Source organism: Synchiropus splendidus, chromosome 17, assembly GCF_027744825.2.
Source record: "Synchiropus splendidus isolate RoL2022-P1 chromosome 17, RoL_Sspl_1.0, whole genome shotgun sequence".
Lineage (NCBI taxonomy): Eukaryota > Metazoa > Chordata > Actinopteri > Syngnathiformes > Callionymidae > Synchiropus > Synchiropus splendidus.
This window is the reverse complement of record NC_071350.1, coordinates 9,912,754-9,932,542: the sequence shown is the minus strand read 5'-3', so window position 1 is coordinate 9,932,542 and position 19,789 is coordinate 9,912,754. Positions and strand designations below refer to the sequence as shown.

Genomic DNA, 19,789 nt, shown 5'->3' with positions numbered 1-19,789 from the left:
AATGGTAATCCCCATCCAGGATACCTGGAAAACAGCCGTCCAGCATCCGCCGACAGACCAGGAAGAGAGAGGATGTTTGATAATGTGTTCAGATATATATATACATATATATATACGTGCAGCTCACAATGCCGCCAAACTTATCATGAAGGGAATGCCAGCCTGTTTTCCTGGGCTTCCTGCTCTATGCAACGGATTCGGGGAACTTGTTAAAATAAAATCAACTGCTGTGAAGAGGTTAAATATGTTTGACACCCATTGTTGTTGGGAGGTCAACAACCAGTCATATAGCAGCAAGCTATAGCACATGGTGATATCAAGAATGCACCAATAATCACGGATAGTAAGCAAATTCTTCAAAATGTTATTACACAGATATGGTTTTACCTTATAAGAATATTTAAAACATTTGTTCACACACCATTTATGAAGAGCACATGCATTAGTTAGTGCCTTTGAACAATGCAGTATAGTGTGTAAGCGCTAGATAAAGATGCAGGTTGGAGCATTATGGGCATCTTTTCTTCACCAGGTTTCTCAACTGAATAATTAATTCCAACATTTCATCACCGTTTTAAATTGCAAACATAATTTTAATCACACAATGTGCTAAATGGACCAAGCACCCTCTTTAATTCAGTCATTCCTCACAAACACATGACAAAAACAAGGCAGCAAATATTACATTCCTCAGAAAGTAGGTAGCTCTATCCTTGTTTTTTGGTTGTAAGCATTAATAATTTATCAATAATTTCTCTATATATATATTAGTGGTGCGATTTAAACGATTATGATGAATTAATTGCAAGATTATTAGGATTATGAATTACAACAAAAAATTATTTAATTTAATGGAACAGTTTGCTCTCCAGACAACAGGGAACCTTTGTAAGTGCAGGAGTTCCTGATCCACTGATCACGCTGATGCGCAAGACACGTGGCAGCTAGGATGATAACAACAACAGCAACAAACATGGAGGAATCCCTGTTTTTGTAGTGTTTTTCACTACACAATGGCCAGAGATTCCACTACTCTGAATGTACTTGAAATTCTTATGAAATTTAAATTCTTATACAAATGTTTTCAAGATGTTAAAAGAGCTTTAGTTTGAATAAGGTGATACCAGAATCAGGATCAGAATCAAATTAAAAAAATATTAATAAAAATAATAAAAATAAAAATAAAAATAAAAATAACAGTCAACAGTGTGACAGCCAAGGGGAAGAAACTGTTCCTGGGATGGGAAACATAAATAAATAATAAAAATAATAATATAATAAATAAATAAATAAAACATAAATAAACAAACAGACAAAAATAAAAACTTGAATATAGCCACCATCGTGATTTATTGCGCTATTGTCAAACTGATGCAAAATAAACAATATTTTGTTGTTTAAATGTATGGGTTAGGGTTAGGGTTCGGTAATATTCATTCAAATTGAAAAATGTGTATATATATATATATATATATATATATATATATATATATATATATATATATATATATATATATATATATATATATATATATATATATAGTGATACCAAGTTAGATAAAGAGCAAGATAAATACACAAAATAAAGTGTAGGAGTAACAGAACAATGGTCATATGTCTGCCGTTTTAGTCCTCACTGTTTGTATTTGTTGTGGCACATTCCTCTACTCTGAAGCAGTCATGGCTCCTTCTACAGGCAGCAGTATACAGAGCTGCAGTTTTGATGACCAAACAAAGTGACTGTTAATGTCAGGTCATCAAATTCATTGGTCGCATGTGAAGCTATGTTTTTGTTCCTTGGGCCGCAAATACATTTTCTTCGATATAGATGTAAAAGTCTAGTCTGTTCCAGCGAGCCAGACGGACAACAGCAGACCAATCAGTCAAATTCCGACTCAGCGAGGTCAGCATGCAGAACGCCCCCCGCTGTGGCTGTTTGCCTTTGTTTTGAGAAGCCCACGAGCAGGTCGGACATGAAAAAGAAGCGACGCGGCCGCACATCTCTCCGTCCGGCCAAGAGGGGAAGTCCCCTCCTGATGCTCAACGTAAACTTGGCTCCAATAAAAGCATCTGTTGGCACCTCGGCGGACAACAGGAAAACTTTGTTTAGCGAAAAACATCCCGTTGTTGGCCTCGCGGTGTATGACCCTTCTTGTTGTACAGAGATGGAGCGTCATATAGCAGCCCTGGTGGAGCCTTATATATCAAGCTCTCTGCACAGTTTACAGAGCTGCCATATCCATAAGATAAACAGTGATGAAACAAGCATGTGTGTCTATACGTCGGCGGCACTCCTCCTGCGTCACACCCTTGTCGGCCAGACAAAAGGTCCTGAGGAACGTATTGTTTAAACTGTTTATGTTCACATTCACTTCAGACACACGGCACAACTCAAAATACATATAGAATCTATACATAGAAACATGCGCCAGCAATTATCTTCGCACAAAAGCCCAATCAATGGGTCTTTATTGGATTTCCAGCAAGTTGTTCACAGTAAAAGTTCAACACATTTACACCTTTTTATACATTTTTTTTCCTCACATACATATGCAGTATATTTGGGTGTATATATTGCTGGTTAAATACAGGAACAAAACGTGCTGCAACAACCAAAGGAAGTGGGATGCTTACAGTGCAGATGTTTAGATTTTATCCATCGTTGTTAAATCCTAAGCAAAGTTCTACAATGCAGTGGAGCTATGTATACTGTTCCCCTGTTCAACAGGTACTAACACAGGGCTGAGTCAGCGCTTCAATGCTATTATAAGCAGATTTATTCACTGCAGTGACACCAATACTTCACCACAAGGCGACTCTAGTGACATTCTTATCCTCCGCCTGTTTCACCTGTCCTGATCTGACTGAACTTTCCTCCTCAGGGCCCCTCTTCACCTCTTTCTCAGTGTGACTTATTGCAGCCAAATTAGGATGTATGAAGTAAAGAGCTGTTTGAAAAACAAACACTGTGCCTTTTAATTTTCAGGCAACTGGTTAGCCTGAAGGCTAAGTTTTCTACCAGAAAGCCACCATATATTCCAATTTCTCATAAAAAAGAGCAAAAACTTCTTTCACTTTCCCTTTCTTCCAGCTCCAGTTTTGGGTGAAATACCGCTCTCTAGTGGTGAGCACATGCCACTTCATAAAAACAACCTCTTTCTTTCTATTGTGTTTGCTATTTATTTCAAAGCAAGTACATATCTCAGGCCTCTTAATACGATATGGTGAGTCACTTGCTGGAGTTTTGATCAAAAGATGGAAAATGAGCGCGCACAGGACAGGCCGTACCTGAGGTCAAGTTTCTTTAACTAGCGTGGTTTGGTACAAATAAGTTTTAGTCAAAGTGCATGTACATCTCAGCGTAGAGCGCCTGCGACGTCTCTCCACAGCTAGTCTTCTCTGTAGTGCATGTTTGCCTCCTCTATATTCTCTGCAGATTGGGGATGGGAACATCTGGTGCTGGTGTGACGGTTTTGCCTGGGCCGGTGCTCCGACAGCCAGTTAGTGATGGCCATGGCCAGGCGGATGAGGCCCAGGCTGATGCAGTGAACCTCGGAGGTGATGGGGATGTCGGAAAAGAGGGCGCGGTCCCGGCAGACGAGGCCACTGCTGCATTCAAAGTCTTTCACGATGTTGAGGATCTCCTGCCGCTCGGCCTGCCGCATCATTCCACGGATGTTCAGCAGGGTGGAGACGTGTTTCTTCCTGTGAGTGAGACGGAGGCAGGGAGGGAATGAGGAGGAATATGTGACGGAAGTGGCTGGTTTATCAGAAAACATGTCATGAGGTTCAGACTGAGTCACCGGTTTGTGTCATGAAAAATTCCACTTCGTGCCACAGTGCGGAATTTCCTTGAAACGAATCCTAATAGTTTAATATTTTTAAAATCGTAATAAAAATGAAACGACTACAATTATTAGAATTATTTAAATCATCTTTTTTGAATCATTGAAATGTTACAATTAATTTAAATTTTTTGGTCTACTTTCTTAGTAGAGGACATTATTTTAAAATGAATCCACCTACTAATATTTAAGGACAATCAAATCAAATAATATTCAATACCTGTTACTCTAATGAAAAATATTGCAAGCATACATGAATGTTTCATCTTAAAAGAAGAAAATAAAGCGATGGAAAGTAGCTTGATCTAAGATCTCTATAAATTTGAATTTAATTCTGAAGTAATAAATAATTATTTGAAAATAATAAATAATAAAAAAATAATTTAAATAATAATATTGTACAATATTTTTTTTAAATTAAAGTTGCTTCCATATATCCATCCCTCTGATGGAGCCATCTTCCAGAAGCAACAAAATCTAATTCCAAATCTGAGCTGCGCGTGAGTGCGTTGAGGAGGGGTCCATGTGCTGGCACAGTCACGTGCCTGTCTGAACAACCCTCCATTGAAGCACCTAGAGAACTCAAGGAAGACCGGCAGCCTTTCATCTCCTAAAATACCACTGGGGGTGGTGGTGGAGGGGGGGTGCCATACAATAAACAGGAGAGGGTAAGTGGAGCAGTGAGCTAGCAGGTCTGGATTTCTATGTTTTGCTCATCCACACCGCCTCTTCTTTGTGGCACCAGTCCGTCTCCCGCATGGTGGCAGGAACAGGAAGTATTGTGCAGCAGCTTCCTGTCTGCTCTGCTGAGACTTATGCGTCATAACTAGGCTGCCAACTGTCATCTTGACTCTTAATCTGTGAACAAACAGCTTCCGCAGCCGCCCCCCCCCCTCGGTCACCCCTCTGCCCTCCCACCCTCGATGCCTCTAAAAACATCTCCTGGGCTGCTTTCCATAAATAGCAAAGTTAATGTAGATATGTTTCCCTGCTCCTCTTCCTTGTTTTGATCCATTGTGACAAAAAAAACAACAGCATACATAGTTGACATGTTTCCACACTTGGGCACAAAGCCAAAAACATCACTCCGAATGTGTGGCAGTAAGCACAAAAGAAGATTGGACCTTTGGGGGAAGTTCGGTGCTGTTTTCAGAGACACTTCCTGGCTGCATTTGAACTGACTTATTCATTTGCGAAACACTCACCGTATATCTGGGAACTCCTTCACCAGAACTGCAACCTCCATCTGGATAGAGGGCGTGTCCTCCAGATGGATGATGTCAGCCAGGTGGCCGAGGATGTTGTCCAGCCAGGAGGCGTTGGAATCCTGAGGAGAGCAGAGAATTCAGAATTATTAAGAAACATTTAACCTCCACATGAAACACCAAGAACAAGACACTTCTTCTTCTTCTTTCAATGATGGGGAAAAGAAAGGAAGATGCTACACTTCGATCCAAAAACAAAACAGTCGTGTTGTGTTTTTCATCAGGGTTAATTTCTGACATACATTATTTCCTGTATGTTTCATTTTATTTAAAAATCTATTAAAAAAGAATTTTAAAAAATTACTAGCAGTTTGCATGCTATTCATATTTTTTATGCCTATGCTGTAGGTTGGGTTTTGTTTTAAATATATATTATTAATATTATGAATATATTCAATTCAGTTTTCTAAATGCCAAGATCTATTTTTTTTAAATGCTGTATAAAAATATGTTTGTGTCTATTTTTAGCACAACTCTATCTTCAGTTTCCTTCATTGAACCACCCTAAAGTTGTCTGTCTGTCAGCCATATCTTTTTCCCTCTGAATATGACTAACTATTTATTAACTACATTAATTCATATTAATTGATAGATTAATATTTTTAGTCTTATTTAATCTCACTGAACAAGAGTTAACTCTCGATAAATCATTTAAGATCATGAATTTATTTTTATTTTATTAAAACTTAAATTTAAATAATTTAAATTCCATTTAGAGCAGATTTAACAAAGCGACTAATCGCAAGTTAACTGCGATTAAACAAGATAAAATAGACTAATCTATTGACAGTCCTTTAAAGAATATCTATATTTGTCTTTCCTCATAACACATCCTTCTTTGTAGAGTATGACTTGAATCACAGGAAAATTATTTTTGTGCAAACAAATTTGGGACACTTTAAAAAAAGTAAAAAACAATCACCAGACCCCTTTACTTATTTTTGATATTTCAATATTTTACTTCCTTATTACGTTTCTCAACTAAATGGTGGTGACTAAAAGGTCTGAAAATTCCCCCGGCCATTTGGCTGCGCTGGCAGTTAAAGGGTTAAAGCTCTTACACCGACAAGCAACCAGGATGGATCGACCACATCTCCCTTGCTGTCAATACAAACCCAGCACAAACGCTCAACCATTTGCAGGAGTGACATGCAGCCATGCTTAAACTTCGATCCCAACTGTTTTAAGATGACATTTTAATGTCTCATTCACGTCAAACGGCACATCCCAGTGAGTCAAAAGGCCAAAAATCCGACATGAAATGTGAATAACAAAACTCCACCTCTGTTTTTCTTCGCACACTCAGGAAGAAGAAAGTTCTTTGGCTAGGCACCCACTAAAAATAACGGCGTCTCTTTTAGACTGCCATTAAAAATCCCACCTCCACCCCCGAGTTCCCTGTTTCCACAGTCACTTCATCCCACTCCTCGTAGAAAAAGGCCATCAAGGCCATCCCAGGCTCACATCAAAGCCAGCCAGCTGACAGGAACAGGAAGTTCCTTCTGAACACAGCAGCTTCCTGTTGTCAACCAAGGTGACGGACACTTGTTTGAACTGGTTCGCAAAAAGGGGGCAAATGCCACGCAGCTTCTTCCCTTCTTTGGCCGCTGCTAACGTAAGCCCGGCTCATCCATCTCCATCTTCCTGACCGCAGCCATTTTTCAGCGCCCTCTCCTGTATCAACACTGTCTGACTTGCTCCTGACCTAGGAAGTTCGCAGGTCGGGCTTCATTCACAGCCAACAGAGTCCGCACTCTTGTGTGTTTTCCAAGGATCAGCATTTTTGAGGTTATTTTAGTACCTTTGAGGTTACCAGAATTGTAATTTGCCATCTGCCAGTTTATGCCTTTGATTCCCGCTTCCCTTTTTCAGATGAACAAATCTATTGTCTGGGGTTTAAGTTAATGACCTCACAGACCTCACTACTACCATCCAAAATACAGGTCCCATAATGCACTGCAACAGTCAACAACTATCCATTTTGTGTTCCTCATACAGCTCAACAGCCATCATCTGAGTCACATCTTCCTTTGCTCACCAGATCTTTGAAGAGTCCTTTCAGTTGTTTGGCCTCATCCTGAAGACGGAATGCCATCCTCTTCCTCATCTTAGAAGATGTGCAGATCAGTCGCCCCCTCATGATGGCTCTCACGTACTCCACCAGAACCCGCCGGTGAACCTCACCCACCATCGTCTGGATTCAACCATCAGAGGACTCAGTCTCAACTGAACATTGAAGGTTACTCTCATTCCGACTTACCTGATAGGGAGGTGGATCCATCCTCCTGAACTTCTTAAAATGCTGCTTGATGCTGGTTTCTATGGCCTCGAACGCGTCCGTGTTGTTCAGCCATTTTCTTTTGATCAATTTGTCAAAGAACGGCTGTAAAAACAAAGAGTCAGTTTATGTACTGGCTATTTTCAGGACTTTTTTCAGTTGTCATTTCTATGAAAACATTTGAGAGCGAGTGCGGTGCAAGTGCAGGTCACCCAGGGAAATACTGAGACTTAACCAGGGCAGTGGAGAGACATATAAACTTGCAACTGTGTCCCTGGTCCACCCCAAGACTTCTTCCTATATCCATTCCTTAAACAGTTCATCAGAGAAGCCTCCAGGGCGCGGGCTGATATGATGCTCAAGCACTTTCATCTGGTTTCTCCTGGTGGAAAGAACCATCTATACTACTCTGAGCTGCTCCCGAGCTTGTATCTGTGATCAGTGTTTTCGATGACCAAAGATGGGAGTATCGATTGAGAAGTAAATTGACACCTTTCCCCTTTGGCTTCGCTCCTGCTTCACCGAGTTGGATGGTCTTTGTTGCTGAAGACATTGCATCAATCTACCTCACTTGGGAACAAGACATACAATGCGGGTGGCATCAGCACAGGACGCAACACAGTCCAGTTGCCAAGACGCATCCTTGACCAACTCAACCAGCAGGACCAAGGAGAAACAGTAAAGAATGTAAATTTCACAACTCAGACCTGTGGTCTCAGCCTCAAGGAAGCTGATCCTTTTTTGTTGCAGTGACAGTTAGAGACCCAATGGAACCAAGACAACCACCTCACCAGCAAAATTCCATGGCCTAGATTTTCGAAACCCCCCCCAGCCCCCCCCCCCCCCCCCCCCCCCCCCCCCCCCCCCCACACCATGATGTGTATTTATGTCAACCGGGCATTGAAGCATTCATACTGGCTGCACAAAACATGAGGACTCACCCTGATGTGCTCAAACAGTCTGTCAGTCAGCACTCTGACAGACTGGTTGATGATTCTGTCCAGGGAGGAGTTGGCCCTCTGAGACGACTCCTCACTGCCTTGTGGGTCACACTGCCTGCAGCGCTCCACAAAGGCTCTAAAGCACAAGAGACATCAGCACAAACTGTCTTCACCACGACTCAACTTTCAACTGCGCTTACCTCAGGGGAGGGCAACAGTTGACCAAAGCTATTGTCCTGGAAACATATCCGTCCCCTCGGTCTCCAAATTCCGCCTGAGTGTCGTGAAACATTTCTACTTTCCTCTGGAAACTTCAAGCAAAAAGAACTTATAATCCACCCATATATTTTTAATCTTTGTCATGATCCCAGGCTAAAGTTGTCCTCACCTGTAGAGGAAGTTTGCTAATCCAATGAGACAGCATCGAGCAACTCTTGCCCCCAAGAACTGGTTTACCGACGTGGATTTGTCCAAGTCCACTTTTAACCTCTGACAGACAAAGGGAAGAGCTGCTGTCACTGGGGCACAAGTAACAGGTTGCCCGATACAGATTACGAATTAAGAGATGTACCTTGATGACGGAGTGCGCTAGATGGCTTTGATACTCTTCTATGTGCAGGGTCTGCGCCCAGCGCCGCTCCTCTTCATCCAGGACCTGGATCAGCTCTGCATTCACTTTGTCCTGGTGAATAAACCACAAAAATATTGGATCACACGCTGGTGACGGAGGTGCGATCAGAGACGGGTGGGAGCTCACCCTCACAATACTGATGCAGTCTTGCTCCAGTCTGTCGACGGTGTGCTGAGGCAGAATTGGTTCCAGCGAGACGTAATTGATGTGTGTGACTGCACCGACGGTTCCTAGGACGTCTCTGTTGGGAAAGTAGAGAGAATGAGGGCGGACTGAAAGGCACAGTCTTGATCAGTGGTCTGGACCGTTACCGGTTATAGATGTTGTAGAACCAGTCCAGTAGGGAGTAGACGTCGGTTATCTGCAGAGGGCCGCTGGTGATGGTCTTAAGTCTCTTTGCCACAGCTCGGTGATAACTTTCCACATAAACCTGGAAGGCGTTGAATTCCTCCGGGTAAATGGACACCGCGTTCCTCTTTGCCGCGTCGAGGTCGTCGACCATCCGACATTTCAGGCGTTCCAGGTATGAGGCCAACTGACCCGCCTGAGTGTCCATCTGCTGCGGTAGACTCCAGTCGGCAGCCTCCCCGACGGCATGCCTCCACTTCATCTTCATCCTTCGGGGACGGTGGCTGGGGTGAATCTGAAGGCATAGATCGGGATCTCGCTCTGGCTTGGTCTCCTCTCGCAGAGCCCAGGCAGCATCTGCATGGTCTTCCTGTTGGATGACCAGCACGACAAGACCAAGGTTTGGACCGGCACTAGGCTGGCGGAGCGACTCCCTCACAACGTCCCACATCTCATTTTGCAAGGCTTCATAAAGGAGCTCCACATCCTTGGCCTTCCGCCTGCTGGAATCCAGTGTTGCATTGGAGCTAAGAGAGTCGTCCAAGGAGGATAGGAAGGACAGTGGCGGTGGAGTGTTGGTGGGAGTATGAGTTGGGGTTGTTGGTGCTGGAAGCAGAGACAACAGCTCACACTCTCGCTCCAGCTCTTGAATGTGTGTGTCTGCCAGAAGAAGGTCTCGGTGGTTGACCAACTGGAGAATCTCAAGCACTGTTGGATGAGAGGAAGACCGGATTTGAAACCCTGAAATGCTTTGGTGTATTTCGGGTTAAAAGAAGCCTAGACCTTCTGAAATCTGAAAATGAAAGTCTCCGTCTCCATGTGTTTGGGTCAAAACTGAGCTATTTGTTGCTCGCTCTGCACACTTTTCTATTCGCGGCCAGGCTCCCTGCGGAGTGTGTGTGTGAGAGCAGTAATGTGGTGAACTTCCTGGGGCCGCAGGAAGTGCAGTCATTTCCTGACCTCCCTGCTGATTGAACCGACTGACTCAGGGAGCTGGGGATCACTCATCGTCTCAGACAAGTCCTTCGGCGTTAATGGAAGAAACCATGTCAGCGGCAAGTCTCGCTTGTTTGTTACCTGACAAGGGCTCTCTGGCTTTGACTGCCGGCTCCTCCTCCGCCACTTCCTCCTCTGCCTCTTGGGAGGCCTTGTCTGACATGGATTCCCTCTTCAGCTTGCCCAGACTGACCATCTTGAGGAAGGAGGGACGTCTGGAGGGCTCCACCTCACTGTTGACACTCAGGTCTCCACAGGGGAGACTCTCTCTGCGCTCCTCTTTGCGACGACCTGTAAAGCTGCATCGCAACCCAGACACAACACGATTATCATCAGGAAGCTGGACTCAGATCATGGACTGCTTAGATTTTCCAAGAATTACTCATGAATTTGGCTGCCTGTGGCACCGCCGCAGCTAAATATAGAAGAGTTCCCATTCACACATCTGCAAAGTTCCCGGGCCGCCGCAGTTATATATAGCCCATTCACTCAGCACAGACAGTACACAACACACACCGGTGAAAAACAAAAGAGGTTCCACTACATTACACATTACATAAGTTGTCAGGAAATAAGCACATATATAATCCTGTGGCTGACCCGCAAAGGTTGCACGGGTTTGCACCCGTTTCCCTCAGAACCATCCGAGAAAAATACATTTGGCTCAGGTATTAAGCTTCAAAATAAGACTGATATCATCACATAATGTCTCCCCTGTCTCTTGCAAGGTGTCTACATGATGGTCCATAACTGTTCTGACCAATTCGCAGGCCAAATGTAAAAGACTAAAACAAGTTAAATGTGAGCAGAGTTTTCATAAAAAGAGAGTAGGTGGAAGCTCTAAAAGAAGCAGCTAAAGAAGCACACACTGGCGTGTTCTTCCTTCACTCATCCTCACCGGAGCAGCGTCATTATTCCCTCAGAGCTCCTCCGCAGTCCTTTCCGTTTCTCTTTCTCTGAGGGTAGCGTGTTGGAGTCGCCCGGACTGTAGTGGGGCGCATTGTTCCCCCATACGTTTCGTCCAGAAATACGAAGGCCCTTCCCCAGTTTCCCGAGCGTTTTCAGAGGCGACACGCCACATATGCGCTCCAGCGTCCCCCTGAGAGGTCGACCTTTTGGATTCCCGGCGCCGTGTTTCTCTGCGTTGACCTCATTTTCCTCCTCTTCTCCATCGCGGATGGACCTGAGCTGGTAGCTCCCCTTCATTTCGCCCATGATGAGACCCATGTCGCCATCGTTCCTGACGCCATCGTCGAGGTCCACGTCCTCGAAGGGGTTCAGGTTCTTGTTGAGCTCTTTCAGGTCATTTAGGTCCTTTAGGTCATTAAGGTCGTTCAAGTCCCGGAGGTCCAAATCCAGCCGAGGCAGGATCAGTTCGCCGTTGACTCTGGGGAACTCGTGGCAGCTCTTAGATCGGCCTGGCAGCTTCTTCAGGATGGGCATTATTGCACTGTAGGTTCTCTCAAACTGAAAGACAATAATGGCACATTACATCACAAGATCTCGGACCGGTTCATCACCTGCAGGACAGCCACGCACACTAGAAGACCACACAGAACAGACCTGGGTCTGACCCTGAGCTGCCTCCAGCTAGGTTCGAGTCTTCTGCAGCACTAACCGCTGATCCGCACCAGAAAAATACTGATTTATGGATCCCAAAAATGAGTATTTTAATGCAATTATTGGTTTATTTGATGCGACAAAAGCTATCAGACGGTTTACATAACTGGTTTTAAAAACATCCGCTCGCATGCTAGTTATGTAAGAAGACTGCTGGAGCCAATAGGAAACATTTCCTCATACCCACCTTGATTTATTACCTATTTCAACATGCGGATAATAAAGGATGGAAACTCAGAAAAGACGTGGTTCTGATGACTGTTTAATAGTCGGGGATGTTCCTAAATCTGGAGCCAAAGTGCCACCATTTCCTAAAAACAAGGTGGCCAACTTGAATCTGTTCATAAGGGAAGGCTGAGTGAAATGACTTATATTAACTTAGGATTTAAGTTGGGAACATTGTTTCTTTAGTGCTTCGGTTCTGTGCAGAGTCAGTGTTGTTTTGCTATGGATACTTTCTAAGAACCTTTACTCACACAGAGCATCTCTCTCGACACAATGACCACTCTCTGTGTAAGTTTTCAACAGTCCTCAGTCAGTACCATTATAAGCAAAATAATGATACATTTTGTCAATGAATTTTTGTTGTTGATATAGGTACCAATAAATATATCACATTAAATTAGATTTAGCTCTATGACTGGCTGTTTTATAGATGTCATGTCTTGTTTATCGGAGAAATCCAGAGCACACAGATAAGTTAAGAGAAAAATGAGTAAACCACCCTCAAATAATAGGAACAATTGACGTAAACCACACCAACTAGTGCTGATATAGTTGCTTGAAAATCAAATTTAGTATCCTGAGAGAGGATCAGTAATTTGTAAAATTACAAGAAAAATTGATAGATTTTTAGTTCAGCAATAACTGGAGCTGCATCCATCACTAAATCCAATATTCAGCACGCCAACCTAGGTCTCCCGATCAATCTCACAGCTATTAAAATCCCCAGCAAAACTCTATAAAAACACTGTGACCTGTTTTAACAAAACGGCTGAGACGCCTCAAACCTCTTGAAAAAACACACAGATTCGTAATTTGATCTTTGAATTCTGGTTAACAGCATTGAGGTTTGGAAAATATCTATATAGTCAAATACTTTCCTATACATTGTATTAAAATATGATACAATAATGGAATCTGTGAGCATTTATTGTCTTTAGAAGTTGACTGTCAAAGTTCTGGGACTTGTGACAGCCGTCTGAGAACGGCGAACATTCAAAGCAAAGCTGAGTGAATAGCTCTATTTGGAGTCCTAGACGTGAAAGCCGAAGCGCTCCTACCTGCTGATGTGGCGGCGCGGCGTGTCAGCACACTGTCATCCTGGAGTGTGTGGGCTGTGTGGAGAGTGTGTCTGCGACTCAAGAGAGCAATGTGGCTGCTCGCCGTTTCCTGACGGACTCTATTGTGGTGGAAGGTGATATGTTTTCCTGAGGAAAGGCCCGTCCCGTCCTCTCCCCCCTACCTCCTCCACCACTGACCCTTCATCCCTCAAGCCCGCCCCCCCCCCAACCTCACCTCCCACACACCCCTGGGATCCCAGCAATTACTCTAATTGCATTACCCGCACAATGAAGGTCCGGGACGGAGTGTTTCAGCATTCCTTAACACCGTGTACCAGGCGTGTGAGGGTCATCACTTGCATTCCAAAAGGCATGATTCAGTGTCCTTGGCTCTGAATCCCTCTCATGCCGGGGCATTGCTCCTCAGCGGAAGAGTTGAAGGAGTCTGACCGCAGCTGAAGCGACGGTCAGCAACACCATGGCCATATTGTCTTCACTTTACAGCCCCGTGTCAAGGACACTGCAAACTCTCAAATGTCAAATAAGGCGGACAGTGAGGAGGAAGAGCACTCACACGTGAGATGAGTGCGGAGTTCTGGGGCAAAGTTTAAAAGTTTTCAAACCCAACTATTCAAGACAAAAAAAAAAAAAAAAAAAACAGCCAGACAACAGGACTCTTTCTGTTATCGGTGCACACATTCCTGAAGTAGCTTTGGGCAACCTCGCCCACTAGCGTCCAGTCAAGGTAGTGCAGGATCAACTTCTACATGGAGCCTCCTTAGGGAGCGTCAAGCCAAAAGTCAACAGAAACATAGGCTTAAATAGATCTTCAATCGTGTTGCTATAATACTATCAAGCCGGGAGATCAATAATAATTAATATTACAGCATGGGATTGTGCGCTTCAAACGTGTTGTTGCAAGTATATCATTTAATTTCTTATGCATTTCACTTCAAGCAGGGGTCTCATATATATACAGTGGTACCTCGGTTTTCCAACGTCCCGGAATTCGAACAAATCGGAGTTCGAACAAAAATTTCCAGATTTTTTTTGCTTAGGATTTCGAAGAAAATCCAGAACTTGAACGCCCCAGAAAAAAAAGAGGAAAAAACATAACGTGCGCGGACCGATCAGCTGACTCACAACATGCGTTGTTATTGTGTATAACGCAGCCTCTGTATGCAGACGTGTCCCGTTAGCTACATTTACTGAGTGTTTTTTCTTCATATTGAGGTGTAAAACCTTTCCTGTCTCCACACTGGACCGTGGTAGAGTGTCACAGGGGAGGTGCTCGCTCTCCACACCTCCGAGGCTGGAGCGCTCACTCCAGGGTTTGATGTCCTGTTGTGGGCTGGAGCTGGGACAGGGATGAGGCGAGTCTGGGACAGAGCTAAGTGACTTGGTTTATGACTTTGTCACAGCCAAACTGCACAGAAGCGCACATTCAGAGCTGGACACGCACCGGGCACCTCTTCACTTCTGGAGAGACGTCACTCACTTGGCAACCCCTCCCACATGCAGCAGAAGTAGTAGAACATCCACAATGAAGGAGTCACTGAATGAGATGGTGCTGATGCAACGTTCAAAACGTCAGTGTCATTATTAATCCAAAGACCATAGATGTTATTTTTCAAGCCCCACCTCTATTCCAGATGTGATTCATGTGTTTCAAACTGAGAAATAGTTTTGAATGAATTCACAAATGGTTTATTGACCAACCAATGTTTCACAACACACGTCATGTGACATGCTCCATCAGAGCATTAAATCCATGTTATTGTACATGTTTAACTCATGCCTGTGAGGCACATCTGGCCCATCATGCCACCTTAACTGGACCACAAACGTTTTTGAAAACATAGATGACTTAAATACTTTTCACATTTTTTTGAAGATAATATCGACTGCTTGAGTCAACAAAAGCAAAACAACTCATTAAACAAACACAAACTATTAACTGAAATAGGCATTCATATGGAAATATTGTAATTCAGGGCTGGTTCTCCTCTTTGTTGTTTTCCGAAACAAAACCCACTTCTTATCTTCACAGTATCATGCTTCTCTCAGACGGCCTTCGTCTCACTTCCTTGTTGCCTTAGTGTGAAACAAAAATGTGAATCAACTCTAAAAACCCCAAAACATGTTTGACGTATCTTTAATTCCTTTAGGAGACATTAAAAACCATCTACATAGAGAAACTGTAAAACACACCAGAGAGCGTCCAGAGGACTGTTAAGACTCAACAATGAGTTAGAACGACTTCACTTATGTACAAAGATTCTTCTTTCCTTCCTTCTATCATCCGCTGTCCAGGATCCCGGGAGGCCACTGTGCGGTCAGAGGGTCTGGTTCTGGCCCCGGGTGTGGTGGTACTGGTGGTGGGGGTTGTTGAAGTGGTAGGGCTCGTGGCGGTGGTAGCTGTGGCAGATGACCGGGTGCTCGATTCCCTTGGTCTGCAGCTCGTTCTCCTTGTGGACGCCCTCGAGCTTCACCACCAGCTCTTTGATGAAGGTCTGAGGAGGAGGATGCGTGAGTCTAAAAAACTATTTTATGTGTATTTAGTATTCAAAACATCATTGACGTCATGAATCGAATGTTTTGACTGTATTTTACTAACAAACAATGGCGGTAAATAACCAGAAAGGAGGTAAAAAGGTGTTAAAATATATGTTTTATGTCAGTTATAGAGTCACAAATCTGTTTTAAATAAAGGAACTGCTGTAAGAGAAGTCGTGGATAATGACTTAGCGACGCCCTCTAGTGGTAGGTTATGATACTCAGAAAATAACCGGCGTTGGGACGAGACAACGAGTATAGCCAGTATATCAGATGTGACCAGTTAAATGTTTACAGTGATAGAAAATATGTGATAAATATTGTAGAACGATGCATTATATTGGTTTATGTTTGTCTCTATGGGCTTCAGCATTGCTGTAATAATACAGTACAGGTTTATTATAAGGTTGTTTTTTTTCCATTTGGGAATTGTATTACAAAACACATGGAGTAATGTGACTTAACTGGCTGCAATAATTAACATTTATAGTCAATATAACAGACATTTTTTAGAACCTGAGGTTGACTTTTGTTTGCAATCCTGATGTTGACAGATTAGATGGGTAGAGTTCCTGTATTCTACCCAAACTATGTCATGTATCAAACAGTTTTAGGTGGAAGGGAAGTCGAGACGTAACATGTTTGTGATGACACAAGAGGTTCGTGTTTAAGAGGCAGAGTGGTGCGATTACTTCACAGGACCAACAAATAATGGCAACTTTTCAGCCGATGACTCAGAAGGGAGTCGACTAAACATTTCTTGGACCGCGTCTTATTTACTGAAGTTTAGGGCCAACATGTGTTTTGCAGAGGACGAATGAGAAGAGGCACGGATTCTTCATCCCAGGACAGGAAACAATAAACAGTCCAACCCATGGAGCTAATGTGGAGCTGGCTGGTGTGGAGCGCTCGGTGTTTATCTCCCTACATGGACCAGGTCACCTCATGAGAATGTCCGGCTGTTTCCAACTTGTCTCCTGCTCGAGGCTGCGGCGTAAATTTGATCAAAAACACTTGGCTCTGACAAAAACTCTCTGGCTGAGCTCTGTTTCTGCCACGTTCCCTAAACAGAGAGCTCAATGAACTCGCTGCTCATCCATCTGTGTCTAGAAACTATTCAAAGGCAAAGGTTTTTTTCGATTCCTGTGCAACATGTTCATTTCCAGGTCAGACTGTGCATTTTAACTTTCTGTCAGACTACGATCTTCATCTTTAAACTATCTACCAGGTTTGTTGCCATTAAAAGAAGCATCTGTTATATGGAAATCCATCACGAGCGACAGCGTTAATAAATATATATATATATATATATATACGTATCGTATATGTATATACGATCCAATCTTTTCCGAGTTCTTCCTTCTGTGCTGAACTGAACCACATAACTTGCTCCTAACTCACCTCCAAAACAATAACTCATTGCTGGGTCATAGTTAGAAAGTACACATGGAAATATAAATGGAAAAAACATTCATATTGGAATACATAAATAAAATAAAAAGATTTTAAAAAATAATTCCAGTTATTATTTATTTTTATAATTTACAATACATTAAAATGAAAGATTTTTTTAAATAATTGAATTCATGGAGAGAAGTGAAAATATATATATTGTAAAAATAAAAATGCTGTCAATATATCACCCCAACCTCAAAGTATATGAATGTAAAAAAGAGTTTTGTCAAACTGTCGCTGAGATTATGAGATAAGAACAAATGGAACTACACCAAAGACTAAGCAAAAAAACTTGCATTGCTGTCTTAAAATAATGCGGCCTCTTTCATGACATCATTTAATGGGGGTGAAAGGTTCGAGTATATTTGGCACATTAAAATATAAAAGAGTCTACAGGTCACCGTGGCTGTGTCCTTCTGTTCAACACAGTGATGCAGATGTTCATGGTTAAGAATGGTTCATTGTTTTGGGGAAGACAGAAAGAAGGCAAGAAACGGAGTGAAGGAGGACAGAAAAGCTTTGTGGAAGAACGTGTGTGTGGAGGAGTCTGAACATCTGGGCTCAATAAGGAATGGAAGCGTCTACCTCGGTGCTGTTCCTGCAGTTTTGGAGAAGGTCCTGAGAGACAAGAGACAAGCGATTCCAGATTAATATCCCTGTTACTGAGACACGAGTGTTGAAAAGTGGAAATACCTGGAGTTGTTTGATGCGCTCCTCGTTGTTCGGCAGGTCGATAAGGTCGTCAATGTTCACTTCGTCCGGCATGTCGGCCTCCTGCAACACGTGGAAAATGGAAGGTAAACAGCAACAATTCATCCAGGCTGTGGAGACAGCAGTTACAGAGTGAGGCCCAGGCTTCCCTCCCTGGTGCATCCTCCCAGTTGGACACAGCATGGTGCGCACTGTTTATTACAGACAAATCCTGTGCTCCGGAGGAGTCGCACTCCATCACAGAGGAGGAAAAAACCTGACTTCAACCACTGGCTCAGAGCAGCTAAACCACTTCCACTGTTGCAGTGCATTATGGAATATCAACCTCCTTATATTGAGGCCTCCCTGTTGCCTTTGTGAGCACACTGTCAGCGTGTCATCCTGGAGGCAGCTCAGCTGGCAGTATCAGTCAAAGCGCCTCTGAAAACATGGCATGTCAGCGCAAACAGTGAGGGCTGAGTACTGACAGTGTCCACATGGTACTGTAACAGAGGCTCGCTGTGACTGGACAATACCTCCTTGTACCAGCGGACCTGCATTCCTGTCGCACTAGAACTTTCATACCGACAGAACAAACCAGGAGAGCGTCATCCTGTCGTGATCTTCTTCCAGTTGGAGTCATGTTTGCCCACAGAAACCCTGGCACGGGTTCAAACCTGAGCCTGGATTCCCTCTTTACAGTTGGGGAACTAATATTTGACTTTGGATACTGAGGACATCGATGTTTAATTTAGAGTGTCCTGACTGGAAACTAGTTTCTCACGGGATTGATAAGCACCATGTTGTCAGTTTCAGGAAATGAATGGTGTACATTCTATATTTTAGAAGTTCTGCTTGCTACTTAGCTGCTAGCTTCATGAAGAAGCTCGTAATAGTGGCCCATATCTGGTTTTATTTAGAAAGATGGACAGTCATTGAATTGTTTTTAACCTATTACAGTCGGCAACATAAAGAGAAAATAATAATAGCGTTAAAGCTCGTACGGGTTTCAAGTGCTGGCTTCAGCTACTGAATGGATGAGTTTCATTCCTATTGCACATCATTTGTTTGCCAAAACAAGCAGCACCAGCTAAATAAAACGTGATTTCTGGTCTTAGTTACAAAGTGCCTCTGTGATAAGATGCTTCAGATGAGATCTGAGGGCTGAACTTGTTTGTGATTCCAGTTGTTCAGCAACACATACTCACTCATACAAGCTGTTTTAACTCAAGTACCGATTGAAAGAATGTGAAAGCGAGCGATGAATTGACAAGAATCCTGATGCTAATCCAGGGCTGCGTGGTAGTGGAGCTCCCTCTCCTCTGTCAACTTGTCTCCTCAACATCAACACTGCCCATGTAAGGGAGGAAGCCCACCATCAGATCTGTGTGGACCGGGCAGAAGAATGATGACAGGATGTTTGACCTTGTAAGGAGATGCAGATGTCTGCAACCTCTGGTCCTCACTAAAAAACATTTTTTAACACGTGTGAAAACAAACGGATCAGTCTTAAAGTTGGTTCCCCCACCTGACCCGAGTAGAGCCGGTCCAGACCGTCGTCGATCCACTTCTCCACGTCCAGTCGCCGCTGCAGCTCCCTGCGGTTGTACTTGACGGTGACCCGGGCGTGTCTCTTTGGGATCCCGCCACCGCTGAGCTCGGGCAGGGAGCCTTCATCCTCCGAGTGAGCCTCGGAGTCAGGCGGAGCCCCGGTCAGGTCTGCTTCCATGTCTGCTGCTGTGGACTGGTCTGACTGGTTCCTCCTCTCACACCACACACAGCAGCAGAGCTCAGCTCTGGGAGGAGAGAGGCACGCACGCACACACACGCACGCACACACACACACACACACACACACAACTGTCAATTTATTACATATCA

At 43.6% G+C, this 19,789-nt stretch overlaps 2 protein-coding genes across 2 annotated transcripts; both read right to left on the bottom strand.

The window, feature by feature from the left end:
- Positions 1-2,439: 2,439 nt before the first annotated feature.
- On the bottom strand, positions 2,440-13,357 carry LOC128748467 (tumor necrosis factor alpha-induced protein 2-like). The gene is made up of 13 exons (XM_053847290.1): positions 13,208-13,357; positions 11,203-11,771; positions 10,386-10,603; positions 9,272-10,016; positions 9,087-9,201; positions 8,901-9,011; positions 8,718-8,818; positions 8,530-8,640; positions 8,330-8,465; positions 7,371-7,493; positions 7,149-7,304; positions 5,051-5,172; positions 2,440-3,705 (listed from the first exon to the last, which is right to left on the bottom strand). Exons 2-13 carry the CDS (start codon positions 11,745-11,747, stop codon positions 3,390-3,392), a joined length of 2,799 nt encoding a protein of 932 aa, XP_053703265.1. The 5' UTR covers positions 11,748-11,771; positions 13,208-13,357; the 3' UTR covers positions 2,440-3,389.
- A 1,548-nt stretch (positions 13,358-14,905) lies between these two features.
- On the bottom strand, positions 14,906-19,696 carry ppp1r14aa (protein phosphatase 1, regulatory (inhibitor) subunit 14Aa). The gene is made up of 4 exons (XM_053846301.1): positions 19,437-19,696; positions 17,912-17,992; positions 17,804-17,836; positions 14,906-15,720 (listed from the first exon to the last, which is right to left on the bottom strand). Exons 1-4 carry the CDS (start codon positions 19,635-19,637, stop codon positions 15,544-15,546), a joined length of 492 nt encoding a protein of 163 aa, XP_053702276.1. The 5' UTR covers positions 19,638-19,696; the 3' UTR covers positions 14,906-15,543.
- Between the last annotated feature and the right edge of the window lie 93 nt (positions 19,697-19,789).